Below are 25499 nucleotides of genomic sequence, written 5' to 3'. Positions count from 1 at the left end.
ATTTGAATGAGCTAAAACAAGATGGAATGAAGTAGATCTGGACATTTGACCTAGAGATAAGGAAAAATCTTGTAATATTCAGTGCTGAACTTGAGCAAAATGTGCACATCAGTCTCAATACTACAAAACAATGACTAAAAATTTGATCATTAATATGATTATAATAAGCAATATTACAGAGACTAGATTACAGATTTAGTTTATCTAATTGAGCAGCAGTGTGCTGTTCGTGTACTTATATCCAAGTGTGATCTCTTTTCATCTTTTTTGTTCTATGTATAGGCTACCTTTGTTTTTGCATATAATAGGCCAAATTTGAATCGTGAAGCATGCAACCGTTTTTATGCTGTAATAAGAATTAAAGACATTTCCATTAGAATAAAAATACTTAATTCGAATAAAATGTAAATTAGATAAATATACGTAAGTATATACCCATTATTTTGTTGTTTGCAGTTAGCTGATATGTTGAAAATTATGCACTGTCATTGTTTATGCAACTTCACCCTTATCCAACATGAACAGACACAGATAAACAAGAGTAAATTCTATTTTATAACGAGAATTCTATTTTATATATATAATAAAATTAATTAATATTAAATTTTTTATATTATTATTTAATATAGTTTATTATTATTTAATATAGTTTCAAATATGGTTTATTAAAAAAATTTGTGTTATTAAACTTCACCTTTATCCAACATGAACAGACACAGATAAACAAGAGTAAATTCTGTTTTATAACGAGAATTCTATTATATATATATATATATATATATATATATATATATATATATATATATATATATATATATATATATATATATATATATATATATATATATATATATATATATATATAATACAATTAATTAATATTTATTTTATTATATTATTATTTAATATAGTTTATTATTATTTAATATAGTTTCAAATATGGTTTATTAACATTTTTTGTAGTTCGTTATTTTGAGATAAAAACGGAATCCGCAGAGACTCGACTTCCCAGAATCGCGTGCGGTCGGTCCGTTTGAAAACTGGTCCGGGTCGACACGTAGGAAACGCGTGCATTACAGTTAAAGCTTGTTTCCTGTTGCTAGCAGCGTTAAATGTTGGTTTTATTAGAGTCCTCGAACCTATATCTGTTTCTTTAATATATAATTTTAATGAAATATGGCTTTACCGAATTGCTCGTTGAAGGTAAACAGAGAGCTGCTAGATACCAGTTTTGAAAGTTACAGGCTTTCACTGGACTCTATTCCTACTTATAATGTAGAACTGGACGCAGGTGAGAAAAGAGCTTTATTTCACCTGTTATAGCCTGACTTTATTTATTATATTACTTTACGTGTTTATTTAATCCTTAGCGTGACAAACTCATAAACAATCTTGTTCAAAACAACACTGTCACTATAACAGTCGTACAGTCCTAAAGATGCAGTTCTACATCATGTGCATTGCTCTTCATGAATAACCAGATGTGTGCATCTTAATAAGAATTTTAATGTTAGCCCAAAGCTGTCTTTTTGGGCACAGAACATCACATTATCTGTGGTTTGGGATGCCTCCTCCAAGTCAGTAATGTGTCTCTTCTTTCAGCTGTGGCTGAGGTTAAACTGAAAGACAGTCAGTACACACTGGATCATGTGAGAGCATTTGGTATGTACAACTACCTTCATATCGACCCCTGGTACGAAGACAGCGTCTACTTTGTGGACAGCAAGGGCCGAGTTCTCAATCTAACAGTCACATTGGTAAGTCTATTAATGTCATTTCTGAAATTATGGGTTTTAAGGGCCATATATTTGGATGAACTATATTTCCACCCTAGAGCACTTTTTTTTCTCCCACAGGATACATGTGTGGATCATAAATGCACATTCATTCTTCTTACTAAATTGAATAAAAAGATCAGGGGAAAAAAAGTGGCCTTAGGTGCCTCAAGGGGCACAGGATGATTTAAATTATGCTATATAGTTGTATTAATTGTATGTTAATTGTCAAAAATGTAAACTGAAAAGATATAAATTTTTTTCTCATTATTTTTTAATGAAAAATCTTGTTTTGTTTCTTCAGAGTATCAACAATCCCAGTTTCTGTTAATTAAAATGTTTGAAAACAAGCAACGCTGTATTTGGGAATATTGTTCTGGGCAATGGGGGGAACCTTAGAGTCAAAAAGTTTGAGAACCAATGTCCTACATAAATGTTTTGGATATGGAGAGATACACTTGTGTAGTTTTCTAGTATTTCTAGTTTTTCTCTACCAGCAGAGGGCATTAGTGGTTTATAGTAGTGTCAGTGAAGAAGTTTTCCTTTTTATTTTAAAAGATTTTGATTAAATATTGAGCTTAACAGTATCATTTGTATAAATATGTTTTATTTGCTTATTATATTGCTTATTATTTGAATTTATTGAAACCACAGTCATGTTCTAGATAATAGAAATCAGTTACAGTGCCCACAGTGTTCTGCCTTAATATACAGTATTTCCATATTGGTTATTTGCTAATATTAATGTTTTATTTTATTTTTGGCATTGGTGGACATTGTACATGTGTGTACACATTCTTTTGCACAGCAGGCCAAATTTGAATAGTGCAACCATTTCTATTTTTAATGATGAAAGTCATCTCCAGGAACATTATTCAAGTGAAAAATAATTAGAATAAAATTGTATAAGAAAAAAAAAAATTATCTTTACAAATTGTAATAATTTAATAATAGTAATTTGATGCCTAACTTTACTTGAATAATTTAAAAATATTTTTTTGTTTAATTGTTTCCATTTTAATTTAATTAGACTAAATGATAGCATTTTGATATTAATGCATCCCTACTTCAATCTGTGCAAAGATTATTTTCTTAATTTCTTTCAGTTGTTTTATATGATGTTTTTTTTCAATAACTTTGATTTTAGATGCTGTTCCGTACATTCTGAAAGGGATCCAAAAATTGCATAATAAGATGTAATTCACAGATGCATAATAAGATGAAATGCAGCGTCTCTACAGATGTTTTGTTCTGAGCTAGTATAAATTTTATGATGATGATGATTTGATTGTAATTTTTTTCTCACTCTTGCTACTGACATGCTGGGTAAAGAAATTACTCATTATGAAATGTGCCTGTTGTGTTATAATTACAGTTAACATACTGCAATTATCTCTCCTTGGGGACTGTTTGTATTCTCTCAAAGGTACTAGACAGGGGGCATTTTACTTCGGGGAAAGAAGTGAAAATTGAGACGGATCGGTGTTAATGTGTGCGTCAAGCTCCATGGCAACTAAAGGCAGACTGCTGCCCAATTCTTTGGAAAAATTGCTACCTTATAAAGAGTGTAATTGATGATTATTAAGGTCATTGTAATCCTTTTCAAATTGCTGGCTTTGAAGTTCTGCAACATGCAGTTTGTGTGGCACTTATTAGTTTCATTTCTAAATTGTTTCATTGGCTGATGTCTCATTTGTTGAACATATGTTGTTTAATTGGCAAGACACTAAAGCCCTGGAAAAGAACAAAATAGTCATGAGATATGTACACAAAAGAAGTTATTTGACAGGATTCGAGTTGATGTTAACTTCAGATTTGTTGCTTCATTCATTGACTTGCTAGTTTAATTAGCTGAACTTCATCTGAACTGGTATTTAGAAAGTTGTCATTCATAATCTTTATGGATCGATCAGTGAATTTTTCCTATTGTAACTACATGCATTTCTTTTTTGCAGTTTGCAACATAATGAACCTCCAAAATACATGCACAGTTTAATCGCATCTACAAGAAAATGCTCTCTTTAGTACTAGGGATGGTATAGTGTAGAACTGACAAGTGTCCATCAATTGTTTTTTCAGGACACAGCCTTGGGGAAACCTCGTGAGATGTTCCATTTCGAATCAGACCCAATCTCCTGTGAGGGGGAGCAGTTGTGTGCTTCTCTGAGCCTGACCTCTGCAACTTGGGCTGCACTCTCAGATGGAACCGGAAAGTTGACACTCTTGCGCACAAGCAAGAGGGGTGAGAGTTCACATATTAAATGGGAGGTAGGAGAAAATGACCTAGATTTTGGCTTAACATTTCCCACTAATCAAATTATTAGTCTATAATTGCTGGCTTAATTTATCTGCTATTTTCCCATGACATTTTGGAAGACACATTGTATTTCTTATCATATAGATATGAGAGGCACTACATATTTTGCATGCATACTGCTTTATTTTACTCCCAGCCGATGTTCAGCGAGCGTCTAGGAGAGCCGTTCATCATCGTTCACAGCCTGGCTCACGTGCGCTCTCATGTTCATACCATTGAAGTGCTGCTTCTGAGAGTCCAGAAAGATCCAGCTGATACCAAAGGCAGCGGTTTCTCAATCTCACTGGAGTGGATCACTGTGGACAACTCTGCTGGGCAGGGTGAGAGTGAGTGCCTTCCTGCTGTTCAATGATTTCAGCTCTTACTTTTAACCCTGAGCTTTCTTTTGTCAGTTGCTGCACTGCCAATGTTTCTAAATCATTTGTCTGCATGCGTAAATAAACCAAAGTTCATACTCACTCAACTTATTTACTCCCATATCTTAAATGTTCACTTGTTTGAATTTTCAATTCGAGTTTTCACTCAAATTATTGATAATGTTGACAAAAGTTGTTATCTAATAAAATCACATATTAATGCTATGAGCAGTTTCATTTAATTTAAAGCATTTTTAAAGACATTTTGGAAGTCATTGTATATAGAGAGTATAAGGAAATATGCACTACCATTCAAAGGTTTGACATTTCTTTAATCAAAAATACAGTTCTTTTGTTTTTTTGAATATCTTTTAAAATATAAGTTTTACTTAACTAGGTGTATAAATTAATATTTTAGGTTATTATAGATGTCATGTTTAGATTTGGAGTGCAGGAAAAAGGAAAAAAATACAGCTAGTAAAGTGCTTTCTTTCTTGCAGATGAGGAAAGGAAGTATGGTGTGAGGAAGAGGAGGATGATGAAGGGCAAATCTGTCCCGCACTACGCTGCCGTGGAGCCTCAGGGTAAAGGAATCGTAGTAGCCTCAGAGAAACCCTTCGCTTTTACTGAGGTGGATGGACTTCCACTTGAAGAACCACTTGTTGAGGATATGGAGGTGGAGAACCCAGGTGAGAACCAAGGCCACAAACATATTTCATTCATGCTAGACAAAACTGTGGCCAAAACATTGGCTTTTTTGTTGTGTGATTTGAACCAGTCCCAAATATTCATCTGAACTTGAAAGTACATTTTCACTCTAGATTGCAGGTTGACAATTCTGAAAGCCTGCAAGAAAAGACATTTGAAGTGGTCACCATCAAACTAGAAACTCTAGTGCTGCAGTCTTGAGGAAGCGCACTTTCATACAATGATTCAGAGGCTTGCTGTATCCATAGAAACATCAGAAAGAATCATTCAGATAGAATTCCTCAAATAGACCTTGATGAGGACTGGAGAGGACCATGTGCTCCTGCACAGCGGTGGTCATTGGTTGTGTTCATTTTTCAGTTTTGGCAAGGAAGTTTATGTAAAGTAGGCTGGTTTGTTTTATGTAAATACGGGTCAGCGGCTGCGTGAAACATTGGTATGAAATGCATTTAGTATCCTTTCTGTGATGAAACGACGCTTAATTAATAGCAAGTTTTTCTTGCTATCATATATTGGATTTTGTCATAATAATAACAAGTGATTTATTTATATAGTCTGTGATGGATGGGTCAGAGAGTGCTAATTGCAAATATTACCTCATTAGAGGTGAACGATTGAGTCCTTTCCATCAAATATTTGTTTATTAACCCTCAGTTTTTATGAAATGTTTGTGTACTTCCTTTCTGGCAAAGCTAAAACAGTCAATGATTGAAATCACCAAACAATAAGCTTATAAAACCAAAATCCCAAACATATAAACAGGACATTTTTTATATTTAAACTCATCTTATCCTCTTTCTATCATTTCCTGTTTTCCTCTATCACCTGTATTAGTCATGTGAGAATCTGTGAGAAAGGGAACTTTAAAAAGGCCATTTGTTTCCTGTGCAACCTTTGAGCTTTTTTCTGAGAAATAAAGCAGTGATCTCGGCTCATCCTCTTCCTCTTTCTCTCTCCCGTTTTAAGAGGTTGAGAGTACAGAGAGACTCTATTGGTAGGCGGATAAAATGGAGGTGCATTAGCTTGTTTCTGAAAGAGAGGTCGACTTTCCTTAGCCACAAAAGACTATTAATGGGCACATGCACACCAGACATTGATATTCCGTTGATTTAAGGGTACATGAAGAAACCAAAGCTTATATGGTGACCACTATGAGAGGGTTGGGGAATCAATGAAGTGTGAATTAGAAGTCTTTCTAGGCCATACAGAATCGATACAATTTTATATCAGTAATTATGTAATACACACACAGAGACGCAGTGCTCGATACAATGCCTGTCTCCTTTTTTTGTGTCGAAAAGATGAGTTTAGATATTCTTTAATAAAACACTTGGAATGTCATAAGGGCGAGTAAATAATGACAGAAATTATTGTTCATATTTTACACTGTAGCATTTTATTTTTTCCTGAAGGTTTTTTTTTTTTTTGGCACCCAAAATACTCATGATTTAGTTTTCTAAGACCATTCAATTTTGGACTGAATTATTCTTGTAAATTGGCTACATTTTATACTGTGTAACATTTTTATTTTCCTCTGAAGTTCTTTTTATATATATATATATATATATATTATATATATATATATATATATATATATATATATATATATATATATATATATATATATTATATATATTATATATATATTATATATATATAGATATATATATATATATATATTATATATATATATATTATATATATATATTATTTTATTTTTATTTTTTTCTGCACCCAAAACAGTAATGATCTAGTTTTCTATGACCATTTATTTTTTGAGTAAATTATTCCTTTAAATTTACCATATTGCAAATTTTTATAGCATTTTATTTTTTCCTGAAGTTCTTTTTATGTTATTAATTTTTTGCACCTTAAATGGACATGATTTTGTTTAAATGACTATTTTTACCCTCTTTTTACTACTAAGAATTAAACATTTAAGATTTATATTTTGTACATGAAGTTTATTGTGATTAAATAACCTCTTCACTGGTCATGTGGTTACCAAAACATAGGCAAACATATTTTAGTCACCCTATAAACAAGCAAGCCACATTTGAAACATTTTAGAATATTTTATATTTATGCTCACTTATTTGATGTTAGTCATTTTTTTACACCCAAATCTTTTTTTTTTTAATAAATTTGATTACCGTTTCAATATTTCTATTCCTTGAGAATTTAAAAGTCTGTTTTTGCTACTGTACCTTTAAGACTTTTATTATGTAAATTACTTTTGTTGTGAGTGAATAACCTCTTTGCAGATCTACTGATGTTGGTGGTTACATTATAGATCATAAGCACAAAAGAACCTGCTAAATACTGAAAATGTTCATGTGGGCATGCACATGCCCCTGGCTGTGAATATTTCAATTTTTATTTTTTATTTTTTTGTTTAATTTCCATGAATGGTCTGGTTGGGCTTGGGAGGAAGTTTTGCATCTTGTCTACATAGTACATCAAATCCATGTCATATATGGATAGTATACCATAGTTGCATACCATATTCATATCCATAACATATCAGTATATCAAATGCCTGAGTCAGAGTGTTTTAGCAGTGTCACGGAACATCATTGCCCTTCTCTTCATTATCCTGTTTTGCTCAGCAAGATTCTGGTTGGGCTGCTAGTTGACTAGACCTTCAACAAAAGAAGATAATGAGCGTGCTGCTCTCACTCCTCACTGCACTCTAAAGCAGCTTTATGGCTTGAGAAAATTGTTCCAATTTCACTAATAAGGTTTTGCCAGCACAGTTAAGACTGAGTGGGTGAGACTCTGGCCTCTCCTTTTTTTCCTCATGCGCCTCTCTTTTTACCATAGTTTTTGAGTTTTTTAAGAGATCAACTGCTGCAATCTTTTATGTGGAATTCATTAAGAATGAATTTGAGCTTGCTTAAGGTGTTGTATATTAGCACTGTTCGTAGCTTTATCACCCGATTCATAGGTAAAATGGGAAGCACGGTTAAAAATCTGTGCCGAATGCAATTTGCATCATACTATTCCCCATGTTGCAGGTGGAGTAACGTGATCTGGCAGACTTGACTAAAAACATTAATATTGTGAAATATTGTTACAATTCAAAATCACTGTTTTCAATTTTAATATATGTTTAACATCCAAATTATTTGCTGAATTTTCAGCAGATGTTACTTCTGTCTTCAGTGTCACATGATCCTTCAGAAATCATTCTAATATGCTGATTTGGTGCTCTAGAAACATTTATTATCAATGTAAAAAAATAAATATATATGTAGCATTATAAATGTTTTGATCATTGATCAATTTAATATATTCCGGTTGAATAAAAGTATTAATTTCTTTCCAATAGAACCTTACTGGTCCTAAACTTTTGAACTGTAGTATTTATCTATTACTTATTACTATTTATCGACACAAGGTTTGCCCTAAGAATTCCTCCTAAATTTGCTGAAAGCCATACCTGGTTAAAACCTTATTTATAACTGTAAATAAATGTAACCTCATTCCTAAAACCACCACCAGAGGTGCTATAACCAAATAAATCTTCTAAACCTTACCCACAGTTATGGTTTATGGTTTGACCAGCCTAATTTCTGTTTGCAGCTGTAAATCTAGTAAAGCAGAAAATCAAATTGACTCAAATTGCTTGAGGTGTCATCAAGTGTGTCTAATTACTAATTTGTCAATTAGCTGATAATTTCATTTGAAGTGCCTTCCAAACGGGTCCCCCTGGAGCAACCTGAAGTTTATTGCCTTGCATAATGGCATAATAGTGATTGTGAAGTCCATTTTGGGGGGTTGAACTTACAGTACCAGTTTGTTGATAAAGTATGTAGTCACTACACCATTGGAACTCAATAGCACATAAAAAGAACGTTTTTCTCCACTTCTGTTCTCATCAAATGGCTTCTATAAAAGCACACAGAGTTTGGCCTTCCATTTCTAAATAAAGCCACACAATTACACAGGTTGTTGCATACATACAGGTTTAATTTTTCATCTTTTGCAATAGTGTGACAGTGACCTAGAATTCTTTTATCATACTTTGTATTACACACATGGTTCAATGATGGTTGAATCATGATATAATAGAAAGAAAAGGCAATGGAATTGAACATGATCACAGAATACAGCCTTGTCTTTTTATGTTACCATTGCTATTTTGTATCGTTTAAAGGGTTGTTCAGGATATTCAGGAAACCTGTAGGGTTTCTTACCCGTTTATTAATTTAAGCAAACAAATCACGTGCAAGTCTTCCAGATATCAGTGAAATTTAATTATGCATTCATTCGTAAAACATCTGCTTTGAATCAGGTGTCACTTCTTCCTTTGTTCTGATCACAGGTCCCATCTACTTCTGGCAGCAAACAGAAGAGGATGTGACCTTGAATGTGCGGTTACCTAGCCACCACCAAAGATGACATCCGCTTCAAGCTCACTGTGGACTGCCTACGTGTCGGAGTAGGGGATCATGCACCGCTGCTGGATGGGCAACTGTTCGCTCCTGTAGATCCTGAGGCCAGCACCTGGACCATTAAAGATGATAAGAGGTGAAAACATATAGGTGGAAGTTAGAATTACAATAGAATAGAATTTAAATTAGAATAGAATTTATCACCTTGTGCTTATGGGGTTATTTTGCCCTAAAATTCCATCGTAATTTACTCGCCCTGATCTTGTTCTGAACCTTTATGAGTTTATTTGTAGTACACAAAAAGGAGATGTTTTGCACAAGGTCTAGGTGATTTATAATGTCTAAAAACTACACCAAAATTAAAAAAAAGAGAATAATTTTAGATCAAAATAACCCGACTGCAGTTCTCAAATCTTATATCCACAATAAAGTTTTTAAGTGAAAATGCTAATATTGGAAATTGGTTAGGAGCCCCACATGACATGCATAAAAAAAACTAAAAAAAAAAAAACGTAGATATCATGGCCATGCATGAAGAATTCCTTTGTAAAATGTATTAATTTGTGTCAATTTTTTATTGATGTGTTCCCTCGTTTTACTTTAAATAATAGTAATTTTTTATTAGTTAGTGAGGTTTAGAAAAGCCATGTCAATGTTGTACTAATTTCTGTGCTATGAGCTACTTTTAGCTTTAAGATGTTTTGTGAATATGGGCCCAGATTTATGTGCTTATTTGGAGCTGGGCAGTTTTTGAAAGTTTAACAGTGCTTTCAACGGTTTTCTAAATGTAAATAAAGCTTAAGAACTGTTGTTGTTCCACATTATGTCTTGGCAAAGACTAAATATATTGTGTATATGCACAAGAGGATTTTGGCTAACGCAAATGGAGAACAACCGCCCACAGTGTTGTATGTTTATGAGAGGTGTGAGTTGCCACTGTGCCTTCGTACACATTCATCGCACATGTCAGTTTTACGAAGTACTCATTTCTCAGAAGTTGTTTATCTGATTTGAATTTCCACATCCTTTCCTTCATCCGCTGTTCAATCCTCTTTCTAATAAACATCACCTCACGTCTCGTTCACTCACCACCTCCTCCTGAGATGCAAACAACCCCTCCCTCCACATTTTTCCCAGTCCTCTCGTCTGTTTCCAGATCCTTGATTTTAATAAGAGGCCCCTGATGGCCCCTCTTGTGCTCTTGAGTGTGTGAGCTGGATGCTGTCTGAGTTTGGATTTGAGTGTTTATACGTGTGTTTATGTTTTCTGTCTGTTGTTTGTTGTACAGTCAATGTAACTGTCATTTGCATTTGTATGGGTACCCAAAACGTTCCTCATTATGAGGCATATACAAAATAATGGAATATATAAAAGGAATTGTTTTTATAAGATGCAATCGAATAGATTGGAAATGTTCCAACCTTAATAGTACTTGTACACAGAGTTCAAAGGGAAAACCGAATTAATTTTGATTAAGTCCTTTATTTTATAACAGAACTGTCAACACCATAAAGCAAAATGTAATTGTATTCGGTGATCTGTGTGATGGGAAATCATGTGAATTTCTTTATCCAGAAGTGCTGAGAAGGTTTTACATGATATCCTTGTGATACACTATAAATGTTTTTTGAATTATTATTTAGAGTTTTTGTTTGTGTAGTTTGGAGGTCAGTCTACAGAAGCGAAGTAAAGGGCCACTGTGGTCTGAGGTGATTCTTGGGGACCGGAGAGGAGAATATCTAATGAGTTATGAACAAAAATCACAGCTTCAGCAAAGACTCTCGTATCTCACTTCTGAAGACCTGGTCAGTTTCTTTCACTAACTTTTGGTGGATGGACTTTTTTTTTTTAGATTTAATTTTTGGAAAATTTATACAAATAATTTTCACACAATAATGTATGTTAATTTCACTTTTTTATTTTTAATTATCATAGTTTTAAATGTGATCGTTCATATTTTTATGATGGAATTTCATTGTTTAGAATTTAATGTTTAGGAAAAGAATAAATTTTTTTATGCATAAGATATAGCAAAGACATGCACTGGAAAAGTTTCTAAATTGTTAGTATTTGTTTCCTGTTTGTCTTCATAGAATCCAAACCCAGAGAAGGACAAGCCCCCTTGCAACGCCCAGGAAATGGAGGACTGTGACATGTTTCCGGAGGACAGCTCTACATTGATGTGCTTTGATGGTGCCACTCTGAAGCCCTCCCATGTGGTAAGGCCATAGAAGTACAGTATGCTGGATGAGGCTTCAAAACCCAGATGTTGTCTGTAATTGGTCAGATATATTTCACATTATCAGTATTTAGGTGTAAATTATTGTCCAGACCATGGTTGAACTACTGTGAACCAGTAACCAGTCACATACAAAAACAACAAACACCATTTAACGTACATGTTTAGATTTTTGGTTTACAAACTTGGAAGCTGGAAGAGTATAGCATTTAATGAATGTATTTTTAATATTTAGCCTATTTTGAACATTAAACATCTTTGCATCGATAGATTCATGAGCTGGTTCTACCCGAGAAGATTGGTTTAAAAAAAAAAAAAAAAAAAAACTTGATCTGATGTGATCTTAAAGATTTCATAGCTTTCAGATCAGTGTTTGAATTCCTATTGACCTAATGCAACCATTATCTTGTTTAAGTTCCCACAAGAGACTCAGGAGCTGTGCTGTTAATGTTGAGATGTAATGCATCTTGAAATAACCTGTGCTGTATGAGTGTAAGTGCAGAAGCACAATATTGTTTTTTCTCTTCTGGCGTCTCATGCTGCGAGTAACATTCCTGCACTTGATGATTCGACACAATCTAGCACTGACTGTGTCTTTGACATGCAATCAAAGGATCAGTCACCTAAACATGAGGTGGCTGAGAGCCAAGTCAGTAATATTATGATTGATTTCAACAATTCTTTTATGCCAGAAATCTTAGTGTTTAATTGCAAGAAATAAAGTTCTCAAATAGTGGCTTTTATTATAGGTGCAGCTGTGCTAATCCAGTCATTTCTCTATATTCATTTAGTATATACTGTACCTAAACGTACAAGACAGAATTAAAGAGTAAATAATAACAGAATTTTAATTTTTTTTGTGTGATGTGTTTTTGTTATTTTTGTGATGTGATATAAAGTGTGTGTATGTGTATATATATTTTAATGTGTATCTAAATATTTCAGATAAAAAAATTACACTTGTGGCCTAAAAGTTATTGTCTAATAAATTCTATTTTGAATTAAATAAAATATTTCTAATTAATTTTCTAAATATTTTCTAATATTTCTATATTTCTAATCTCAAAGGATTGTTATATATATAAATAAGTGACAAACTGTGCAGGACAATGTATCACTAAAAGCTGACATGTGAATACTGAACCCTGTGGAAGGCTATGTTAAATTATGATTTGTCTGATCTTCTGTCTTTCATTTATAGTAGGTTTATTATTTCTAGTGAAGCAAAGATAATATATGGTTGAAAATCCGCTTAAAATTTAAAGCACACAGGGCACCCCAGGGCTTCCCAGTTCCCACTGGTCGCTCTTTTGCAACTAACTTTCTCAGTTGGTCGAATTCGCGATCTTGGTGTCACATTTTACAAGAAAAGATAATTGTCTGTTTTGTTAATATCTATACACCTTTCACTTTTTAAAGACTAAAACAAAAGATGGATTCATTGTTATTCTTAGCCCTGCAGCCATTTGTTACCATTTACGTTTATTCATTTGGCAGAAACCTTAATTCAAGGCATTTTATTCAACATTTATTAGTAGTAGCAAAAGTAGTAGTAGTAACAACAATGATAATAAATAATTAATAATCAGTCAATCAATTATTATCATCTAATGGCTTTTATTTGCTTTTCATTTTTGTTTGTATATTGTCACGGCCGGCTCGCAAGCCGCGACAAAGAAGGGAATGACACGTTGAAGTTGTATGCAAAAAGGAATAACATTTATTAAAGTAAAAGTAATAAAGTAAAAGAATAAACCAAAAACGGGAACAAGACAACAAAATGGCACGAGGGGAGAGCAACCCCCGTCACGACTGAAGGGAGCTGCTTTAGTGTGCCGGCATCAGCTCTAGCACAGGTGTAAACCATCAGTCATTTATGGCGTCACTCACTCCAACTCCAACCTACAAAACAGATAACAAAAGGACACCCAAACCCACACAATATGACCCACACTGGGGTCGTAACACCCCCCCCCATAAAAAAAAAAAAGGGTGGACATATAAACCCCGTCACCCAATAACTCCCAAACTAGAAAGACCCACCACTCTGTAATACTCTCCAATATCCTCAGCAACCACGGGCCCTGTGGAAGCAATTTAAGAAAGACAAGTAGAGCAAAACAAAACATAGTTAGTCAATCAGTTAAAAGGAATAAGGAGCTCTAGACAATGCGTCAGCTACCACATTGTCAGTCCCCTTGATATGCCGGATGTCAAGTGCATATGACTGCAAGAAAAGACACACCAACGAGTCAATCGTTGATTTGGGGCACCGCAAAGAATGTAAATAGACAAGCGGGTTGTGGTCCGTATACACAACCAATGGGTCTGACACGGATCCCACATACACTTCGAAGTGCTGCAAAGCCCAAATCAAAGCTAATGTCTCCTTTTCAACCACAGAGTAATTCAACTGATAAGAATTAAACTTTTTTTGAGAAGTAGCTAACGGGACGTTGAATTCCTTCCTCATCAGCCTGTAACAACACCGCTCCAGCACCCACATTGCTAGCATCCACACATACCTGAAAAGAACGATCAAAACGAGGCGCTGCCAGCACAGGAGTGGAAGTAAGCAGTGATTTAGCTGCCTGAAAAGCAACCTGACAGGCAGATGTCCAAACAAAAGCTGCCTTTGCTTTCAACAGATCAGTGAGGGGGGCTACCACGGTAGAAAAATTGCTGCAAAATCCCCGATAGTAACCCACTAACCCCCAAAAACCGCATCAACTCCTTCTTAGTAGTAGGAGAAGGAAATTGATCAATGGCCTCAACCTTGGCCCGAACTGGTCGCACACATCCTTGTCCCACTACCTTACCTAGATAAGTCACAGTGGCCTTGGCAAACTCGCATTTAGCCAGATTGACGGTCAGGCCAGCCTCTTCAAACTGAGAGAACAGGTCTGCAACATGTTCCAAGTGCTGCTCCCATGAATCACTGAAAACTACTACATCGTCTAGATAGACGGCCACTCCCTCTAACCCAGAAACAACCCTATTCATAAGTCGCTGAAAGGTTGCAGGCGCATTCCTCAGGCCAAAACTCATAACGTTATAGGAGAATAACCCCTCTGATGTAATAAAAGTGGAAATCTCTTGAGCTCTTTTGGTCAATGGAACTTGCCAATAGCCTTTAAGCAGATCGAACTTGCTTACAAATTTTGCCGACCCAACCCGATCAACACAATCCTCAATACGAGGCAGTGGAAATGAGTCTGGTTTTGTTACTCTATTTATTCTACGATAGTCTGTGCAAAACCGATAAGTACCATCAGATTTATTTACAAGCAAGCAGGGAGATGCCCAACTGGAAAATGAAGGTCGTGCAATATCATGATCCAGCATATACTGAACTTCAGTGTTAAGATGCAGGAGTTTATTTGGGGACACCCGATAAAAATTCTGGCGAATGGGCTCTGAATCCCCAACATCAATATCGTGCTCCAACCAATGTGTACGCGAAGGTACATCCCCAAATAAAGAAACATGATGATTAATAATATCAATCAAATCACCACATTTATCATCCGGCAAATGGGCCAACATTTTATGCACATTTTTAAGAGTCTCTGAATTTTTTAGACGTCCCAATAGTACTGTATCCTCTGGAAAAGAAACTCCCTCATCTACTCCCTCCCCCACAAGCGAAATTCTCCCAACTACTAATGCAGGTTTCACCTCATCGTTTGACATCTTGTGAGAACGGCAATAGTAGGGCTTCAACAAATTAACATGACACAACTGGGTGGATTTTTCTTCTCTCAGGAGTGGCAATCAGATAGTTTAAATCAGTAACTTGTTTTTCTACCACATACGGACCTGTAAACTGAGCTTGAAATGGTGAGCCCTCCACAGGTAACAGAGCCAACACCTGATCGCCAGGCATGAATTTCCGTTCCTCAGTTCGTCGATCGAAAATTGTCTTCATACGCTTTTGCGAAGAATGTAATTGTTCTTTTGCCACCTTACCTGCCTCATATAATCTACGCTTAAAGTCATTCACATAGCTTTGCAAGTTTTTTTTGGTGGTGCACTTTCAACCCACTGGTCTCTGAGTACAGCCAGTGGTCCCCGAACTGTGTGCCCAAACACCAAATCATTGGGACTAAACCCAGTACTTTCCTGGCATACCTCACGTGCTGACAACATCAAACCACGGCAATCCTTGTTCCCAATCCCCTTCCATCTCTGTACAATAAGAACGCAGTAAAGACTTCAGCGTTTGATGGAAACGCTCCAATGCCCCCTGGCTTTGAGCATGATAAGCACTAGCTTTATTGTGCTTAATGTGTAGCAGTTTCAAGACCTGAGAAAATAAATGAGAAGTAAAATTAGAACCTTGATCACTCTGCACAATCTTTGGAATGCCAAAAATGGAAATGAACTGAGTCAAGGCTTTCACCACTGATTTGGCAGTGATCGTACGGAGAGGATATGCTGCAGGATATCGAGTAGAGGCACACATCACCGTGAGCAAATAAATGCTACCCGACTTTGATCTAGGCAGCGGGCCTACACAATCAATAATCAGGTGCTCAAATGGCGGACTGACAGCAGGAATAGGAAACAATGGAGCAGGTTTGATCTTCTGATTTGGTTTGCCTGTTAGTTGACAAGTATGACATGTCTTGATATACTGTGACACATCCTTCTTCAATTTTGGCCAAAAAAAAAATGACAAAGGATTCTGTGATAGGTCTTTTTTACCCCTAAATGACCTGCAAGTTTATCATGGGAAATCTGCAATACCAGTGAGCGATACTTCTCTGGAACTACCACCTGTATGATAGGATCCCCAGCAAAATCACTACCATGAGGAATCCACTTTCTCACCAAAAATTCCATCCTGCAAAAAATAACCATGAGCCACATTTCTAATTTCATCAGGAGACATCACCCTCTCAAACAATTGATGGAGAGAAGAATCAAGTTGCTGCTCTTGGACCAACTCAGAAGGAGAAACAGAAAAGTTATCAGGCAAAGAGAATGGTTTGACTACAGCAGAATCAGAGGTTACCCTTGGCTGAGTGGAGGTCATGGAACGAGTTACCGCACATGCAGTAAACACTTCCGGATAATTTTTGTGACTCTCGTCAGAACCTGGAAGAGGAACAGATAAAACCACAGGAGATAAAAGGCATCAGGCCACACCTTATCCCCTGCCAAATTATTCCCCATGATTATATCCACACCATCCACGGGCAATGATGGACGCACTCCAATCACCACTTCACCACTCACAAGTTCAGATGACAATGTTACTCTGTGTAAGGGAACAGACATCACATCCAACCCAATTCCTCTAACAAGAACACTAGTACCAGTGTCACTCAAAAATGAAAATGGCAAGACATCCTCCAATATAAAAGACTCCGAAGCTCCCGTATCTCTTAATATTGTTACTGTAATTTTTACCTCCGTTCCAATCATCGACACATGTCCATAGGTGATAAAAGGCGCATAATCACCATTTCCCAAAAGGTTACCCGATTTAGGAAATCCTTCACCCAGTGAATCAACAGGACTTAACACAGATGCCACAAGAGCAGCTGGTTTAACGCGAAGAGCCTTTCCCCCTCTACCCTTGGCTTTAAGCACAGGGCACTCATTTTTCCAGTGGCCTTTACCATGGCAGTAATTACAGATAAGAGACGAATTTCTGGACATATGATCTCCCTTATTTTCAAAAATTCGTCCCCCTTTCCGAAACTCAAAACTCTTGTGTGTTAACACATAATCATCAGCTAATTCAGCAGCTTTAGCAGCTGTATCCGCTTTCTGCTCATTTATATACGTTGCAATACGAGCGGGTACAGAATTCTTAAACTGTTCCAGCACAATTAAGTCAGTCAACTCCTCAACTGTGGTTACCTCAGATGCCATACACCAGCGATTAAATGCAATACTGAGCTCTCTAGCAAACTCAACATGAGCAACATTAACACCTCTGGACAATGTTCTAAATTTTTGTCTATACGCTTCTGGTACTAACTCGTACGATTTCAAAACTGCTGCTTTTACGATGTCATAATTGTTACAGTCTGAGACTGGAAGAGAAGAATAGACTTCCTGAGCCCTGCCAGTAAACACGCACTGTAAAAGTAGTGTACGTTCCTTACTGGGCCAACCTCTCGCTTCCGCAATCCGTTCAAACAAGGTAAAAAATGTATCCGGATCTCGCTCACTAAATTAGGCATCAAACGCAAATTTTCCCGCTGTGTCAAACATTTTAGAAGCACCCTGAAGAGCATAATCTGAACCATCATCCATTCTGCCTTCTCTTATCATATCCAAGCGATATTTCTGCAGCTCTATATCTGTTTGTTTGATTCTATTTCTCTCACGCTCCATTTCTAATTTTACAACGCTCCTGTTCAAGCTGTAACAGTAATAACCTTTCTTGTTGTTCAAAAGTTAAAAGGTTGACAGGTGGTTTGCTTTGACTAGCAGTAGCTGTATCAGACATTTCAATTAATATAGCTTGTTCTATCAGTTTTGTTTTAATTGTTTCTCTTATTGTACTCTCTTTTAATCTTTTATCTTCAAGTTCGATTTCATAATGATCCGCAATCTTAAATAACTGATCTTTTGGTGAACAATTCAAGTAACGCTTCAGAGGGAGAAACAATAAAATCTTCTACGAGATTAGACATACTGCCTCTAAAATATACGTTATAATTAATATAGTGATTCACAAATCTCACGTGGTAAGAAAAAATTCCCTTTCCCTATCTATAGAAAAAAAAACAACTAACTAATTCATCCCTAATCTTCGTGTGGTTACTGGCGAGGGGTATTTAAGCACCAACTCCCGCTGGTACAAGAAAAGCAACCAGCAAGCTGGCGACTATCTCATACCACGGCCATGCTCCCGAGACAACTGCTCTACTCACGGTCACCACACAAAAATAACAAAAATTACATTACCTACTTGTTCCAAAAGGGACCAAGCAGCTACCCCTAACAAGGGAACATCAACAATAATCTCCCCACGATAAGATTTGCAAAATCACTTACCTCTTAAAAAACGGCATAGAACAGCTAACTGACAATACAGCAACATAAGTCCTCAAAACAAATAAATTCAACGCGCATTTCCTTCCAAACGACGAATAAGACCTACCAAACAATAGCGTTAATCAAACAACATTCTCCCGGTTTTATGTTCAGTTAATGAACGTGCCACGTTCATTACAAAATAACCGAAAGCAACAAAAACGCTTCTAAACCATGTCGACAAATAACAGGAATTTCTTTAACAAACGAGCGGACGAGCCCCCATTTGTCACGGGCCGGCTCGAAAGCCGCGACAAAGAAGGGAATGACACGTTGAAGTTGTATGCCAAAAAGGAATAACATTTATTAAAGTAAAAGTAATAAAGTAAAAGAATAAACCAAAAACGGGAACAAGACAAACAAAATGGCACGAGGGGAGAGCAACCCCCGTCACGACTGAAGGGAGCTGCTTTAGTGTGCCGGCATCAGCTCTAGCACAGGTGTAAACCATCAGTCATTATGGCGTCACTCACTCCAACTCCAACCTACAAAACAGATAACAAAAGGACAACCAAACCCACACAATATGACCCACACTGGGGTCGTAACAATATGTACAGTAGTACATTTTGTAAAGGCTTTCAGACATTTTTCTTTTGCCATAGAATAAAATTCCACATCCAGAATCACCCCCCCCCACCACCACCATTTCCTCTCTTCCTCTCATTTCTAAATCACTTAGATTGATGCAGTGAAACGCACTGACCTTTTTCTGAGTGCACTCGCTCACAGATTGTAAAGCCGCCTCTCTCCTGGTTCCAGGGAGAGCCTTTCCCATGTCGACCTCTTCAGAGTTTTCAGATTGCATGTTTGTGTCCCTCAGCTGGGTGCTGGAGCAGACCTAAAAGAACTTGTATTTCTTTTTGTGTTCCTGTAGAGTGGCACCTCTCCTTTGAGAGAGACACTCCTCTTTCAACTCGAAGCCACCACGGAAGTGAAGGAGACGGTTGACATTTACTGTATATGTGAATGATGTGTATCTCAAGAGCTCCTCACCACTATTTGAGACGAGCAAAGTGCTTTTCCGTTAAATATAGACAGTATAATGCTGGAGATGTGGTTGATGGATGGTTATTTTAATATTTGTTGCCTGTAGTAATCTATAGTAATGCATTGCTCAAATGCTGCTTTTGTAATTGATGTGATTAAATCAAGGATTAACCCTTCATATGTCACTTGAATTCACGTTTTTTTTTTTAAACCTGTATGGCTTTCCTCTGTGAAAAAAAAAGAAAAAAGAAGACCAGGATTATTATACTTCTAAATGTAAAACCACAAGAAAAATAACTGAAATAATATGAACATTAACTGAAATAAAATAAAATATATATAAAAAATTCATCTTTTTGCCAAGGCAACATATTTTCATTTAGTTAAACTTGAAGTACCAAAATCACTAAAACTTTAATTAATAATAAATTAATTATAAATTAAAAAAAAAAAAAAAACGCAAAAAAAAAAAAACCCTAACTAAATTTGCTAAAAAATGACTACAATTAAAATAATTAAATATAGAAGTAAAATTAATAAATAACTAACTCCAATTAAAACTGAAAATATAAAAATAAAACTCCAAAAAGTATATTATTATACCGTAATAAGGTAAGGATATCTAGCTGGCTGAAAACAAGTTTTTTTTTTTTTTTTTTTTTTTCTTGGGTGGGGTCAGTGAAAATATTGGCATACCAAGTAAAAATCTGAACTGCAGGCCAGCAGAAAAAAAAAAAACGTTATTGTTGAGCTCTTCACAACTGCTGTGTTCATGAATTAAACATGAGACTGTGTGATGTTCTTGTGAAGCAGTTCTGGCACAGCCAGGTGCCCATTTGTGGAGAGCCATAAACATTTCGACCTCTCACTGAGAGACCAAACAGCAGTGTAACTCTGAACATAATGAAACAAAGGTTTTTTTGGAGTTTATTTTTTTTTGTATTTTGTTTATTTGTCGTTCTTCTTTTTTTTTTGTGTTTGTTTTTTTTGAATCAATTGTGTGTGTAAGTTGGGTGGGGTTAGTTTCATTGGTGATCATAAACAATACAGAGACGCATTTCAAAATCCCATCATAATTACGGTCTAGAGAAGTTGGCTTTGTGTGCAAGTTTTCTTTTTTTTTGTGAAAATGAGTGGTGATGGTAGATAACTGGACTGTAATTGCCTTAGGAGAACTTTTAGGCTCTGTTTGCAAAGGCTGTTTAAAAAGGGTAGGCCTCAGCATTATGCTTTGACCCATTTGTCCAAATTATTGCAGTATTGGGTGTATCCTTCCTTAATAAAGCAATTTTACAATTTGTACACGCTCACTGGAAAAAGAAATATAGAAATATAAATATAGTTACATTTCATTCACTACTAAGAAGTGTCACTAAAATACTCCAGTCTAATTATAAATGGACTATTTTCCCAATGTGAAAATATTCTATTTATTTTTATGTCTGTTGTTTTGTTAACTTAGCAGCATGCTACTTTGTAAAGCTTGAAACTCTGTTGGAATCATTTGGAGCTCATGGTGTTTGTAGTCCTAAAACCCAGAAGTAAAATTTTATTGTTTATTCATTTTTGAGTGTTTAATGAATAAGATCTGTGGTTAACATACTTTTTGTATGTAATGGTTTCATGTGTGCTGCATTTATTTTTAAAAATACAGTAAAAATAATATTTAAATATTATTACAATTTAAATGAACCATTTTGTATTTTAATATATTTTAAAATTTTATTTATTCTTCTGATGGCAAATCAGATTTTTTAGCACCCATAGCTCTAGTCTTCAGTATCACACGATCCTTCAGAAATCATTATAATATGCTGAATTTGCTGCTTAATAAACTCTTTTTTTTTTTTTAAATCAGTGTTGAAAACATTGTGCTGCTTAATATTTTTGTGGAAACCATGTTTTTTTTTTTTGTTTTTTTTTTGGGAGATTCTTTGATGAATAGAATGTTAAAAGAACAGCATTTATTTGAAATCGAAATATTTTGCAACACTACAAATGTCTGTCATTTTTAATGTCAATTAATTTTATCAATTCAGTGTGTCCTTGCTGGATAAAAGTATTGAATTCTTTAAAAAAAAAAAAAAAATATATATATATATATATATACATGTGTGTGTGTGTGTGTGTGTGTGTGTGTGTATATATATATATACGTGTGTGTGTATATATATATATACATGTGTATATATATAAGTTTGTTATATATATATATATATATATATATATATATATACCAAACTTTTGAATGAAAGCGTAATATAAGATGTATGTGTGTATATATACACTATCATTACAGTTTCCTGTTTATGCAGGAAATGTTCAACACTTTCGTCATCCAGATATTTACTGTAATGTAGCATCACTCATTCTCTTTCTAAACTGATACATATTTTTTTTTTAGAAATCAAGTAATTAAACTCATTCTTAAAGACAGTTTTATAGAGGTAATTTAGCGTGTTTTATGTTTAAATGACAGTGGTGGCAATTTTAAGCTGTGGAGCTGTCAGCAGTTGTGAAGAACGGCTGCCGCACACTGCTCTGAATTTAATACGCAGTTACCAGTGAGCAGAGCAAGATGAGATTTCGAAAATGGCTTTTTAAGGAGATGTTGGCTGCCAGCATTCACCAAATGGATTTTAGGACAAGTGTAAAGTGCAGAGGTAGAAAGACGTCACTGAGAGGTCATAACACTTATTTTCAGTACAACATGAAAACGGTCGTGATTCATAAAAAGTATTTATAAAGATGTAAACATTTTACGTCATGACGATAATGGTGTTGACTTACAGCTGCCACCATCTTGCATTGCTGTTGTTTACTCTTGACGTTTCAATCCTGCTGTCATTTCAGATGGGCGCCTCATAATTGGCTCTTTTATGAGAATATGCATGGAGATCTTTTTCTTCCTTATTTCATATTCTGCTAGAGTGATGGCATAATAGGGAGACAATGGAAAAAAAAAACAGACTCAAAAGAATTCAATATCCATGCTGCCTGCCAGCCTCCTTTACTACTGATAAGATATGATTGTGAAATCTTAAAGAGGCAATCACACAGAGAATATACGTCTATGTATGTATGTAAGAAGATACCAGACCGATTTATAAAGTCTAAAGTCTAAAATAACTATAATTGGAACATAACTTTTTTATTTCCCTTTTTAAATTCTTTCTTTAAAAAATAAAGAAGAGATAATTAAGAAAATAAATACTTTTATTTAGCAAGGACATGTTAAATTGATCAAAATTAACAGTAGTGGCTTTTGAGTATTATTATTATTATTATTTTTTTTTTTAAATAAATGCTGTTCTTTTGAAATTCCTATTTATCAAAGATTCTGAAAAAAGGTCAGTTTCCACAACTGTTTTAGAAGAAAAAAAGACACAAAATCAGCATATCAATGAGTTTTGAAGGATCATTTGACACTAAAGACTAGAATAATGATGCTGAAAATTCAGCTATCGCATCACAGGAATAAATTAAATTTTAAAATCTGTTGAAATAGTAGGTTGTAATAATATTTGACAATATTACTATTTTTACTGTATATTTGGTCAAGTAAAAGAGAGCATAAACTTCTTTCAAATACATTAAAAAAAAGTCCTACTGATTTTTTTTTTTTTTTTTTTAATGGCTATATACTATGATTTTTTGTAAATAATTTTTTGACAGATAATTTTAAATTATTTACATGCTTTTTCTTGAACTTTAGGTAAGCCTTGGAAGCAACCAGTTCCTTTTCTCTGTTCATATTGACCCCTCTGAGATGCCTGCTTTCTGCTTACGGCACGATGTTGATGCACTGCTCTGGCAGCCCCGTCCCAACCAGGACAACGATGTATGGGAGCACATTTCAACCTTTAACGCGCTCGGTAAGGACAATTGTATGCGAATAATGTGAAATGTTAAACTTCTAAACTTCCCTCTCATAGTGTTTTAACAACCTGAGGAAACCAGCTTTCTTTTTCTATGCTAGTCATTAGGCTATGTCTACATTAATACAGATTTTCATTTCAAAATGCACTTCATCTACATTAGCGTTTTCCAAAAGTTTCTCATTCACTCTAAAACATCGGAAAACATTAAATTAGCCTTACTGTGCATGTGTAAAGCCCTCTTAAAAGTTCACCGAGATGATACAGACAAAACAGACATAGGTTTTCATGCAATTCTTCTAGCAGAATTTTATTTACAAAAATGTCATCATTCATTGACGCATACAGGTCACTCTCACTCCCCATTATATGTGTGATCTAACACGCAAAACCTAGAGTGTACAAAGTAACAAATCTTTAGCAACAGTGTGATATGTAGTGTGCATAAAGTGGTGTATTTTTTGTATAATGTGTTGTTATGTGTTGGTAAATTGTTTTTTATTGATGTAACGATTCACTCAACTCACGATTCGATTCGCGATTTTCATTTCACGATTTGAATCGATTCACGATTTTAATTTTATTTTTTAAACAACATGAGATTTAAGATAAATTATAAATTAAATGTGTCCTTTTTTATTGCTTTGACAAAATGCTGCTTATTTATTTGTGAAATTGAAATATATCTATAATTATATACTAATATAGTACTTGCATATTATTGCTCTTTTGTTGGTTTTGATTGGTTCTTTTGTCCTCATTTGTAAGTCGCTTTGAATAAAAGCATCTGCTAAATGCTTTTTTTACAGCACTGCACATATGAACTTTAATATATGCATTATACAGATTATATATATTTTACCATATGTGAGCACGACGCAACAAAATACAATAGAACCTATTATGCTGTCTACATTGGATGTGGCGCGACAATAAACTGCTGGTGCGTTCTATTTATGACATACTGACATAATTTCAAATGATTTTTAACGGTCACTTTGTCGCATCCAGTGTAGACAGACTTTAGCTGTTGCGGTGCGACACGACAACTGTCGCGGCTGGCGTAGACACGGTGTCAGTGTGGACAGAAGGCCAAAATAGAGAGAGAAAAAAGGCATTTTCAAACGAAAACGTATTCGTGTGGACAAGGTGTTTTGCACCCGGTTCTTATTTCTTATTTCTGTTCAGGTTATGTTCAGGCCTCAAAACGCGATAAAAAGTTTGCAACCTGTGCACCCAACTTCTCCTACGCTGCTCTTTGCGAGTGCCTCAGGCGTGTGTTCATTTACCGTCAGCCCACGCCGGTCGACACGGTGCTCTTCAACCGGAAGGAGGGTCGGCAGGTCGGACAGGTCGCCAAACAACAGGTAGCCAACCTAGACACCAATGACCCCGTACTTGGATTCAGGGCCACTAATGAAAGACTGTTCGTCCTGACTGCAAACAACCTGTTTGTGCTGAAAGTGAACAATTAATGTTCTCCAGTATTTCTGCTGGATGAGTTGACACCTCTGCTCCAAGGTTGGTCCGGGGCCGTTTGAGATCATTGGTGAACATAAGACTTATCCAGTATATGACGGTCATATTTCAAGACCAAGTTGGTATGAACTTCTCTAATGTATCTGTGTGTGTGTGTTAGCATTTGTCTTTATATGTAAAACATTAAACACGTTCCTCCTTGGACATAATCTATAGCATGAATGTCACATTGTATTCCATTAGAATGTAAAATGGATACATAAAATAAATAAGCATCTGTAAGACCACTGTTTTCCACTCTGAA

The 25499-nt window shown here is 35.3% G+C and overlaps 1 protein-coding gene across 1 annotated transcript; it reads left to right on the top strand.

The window, feature by feature from the left end:
- Positions 1–1039: 1039 nt before the first annotated feature.
- On the top strand, positions 1040–25499 carry LOC109055496 (nudC domain-containing protein 1). The gene is given in 11 exon segments (XM_019072709.2): positions 1040–1291; positions 1603–1757; positions 3855–4043; positions 4229–4412; positions 4949–5137; positions 9484–9544; positions 9546–9689; positions 11214–11358; positions 11647–11772; positions 23554–23713; positions 24905–25499. Coding segments are annotated over 11 exon segments (1755 nt in total). The 5' UTR covers positions 1040–1176; the 3' UTR covers positions 25192–25499.

Source organism: Cyprinus carpio, chromosome B19, assembly GCF_018340385.1.
Source record: "Cyprinus carpio isolate SPL01 chromosome B19, ASM1834038v1, whole genome shotgun sequence".
NCBI classification, from domain to species: domain Eukaryota; kingdom Metazoa; phylum Chordata; class Actinopteri; order Cypriniformes; family Cyprinidae; genus Cyprinus; species Cyprinus carpio.
The sequence above is the reverse complement of the archived record's forward strand: the minus strand, read 5'-3'. Positions and strand labels throughout refer to the sequence as shown.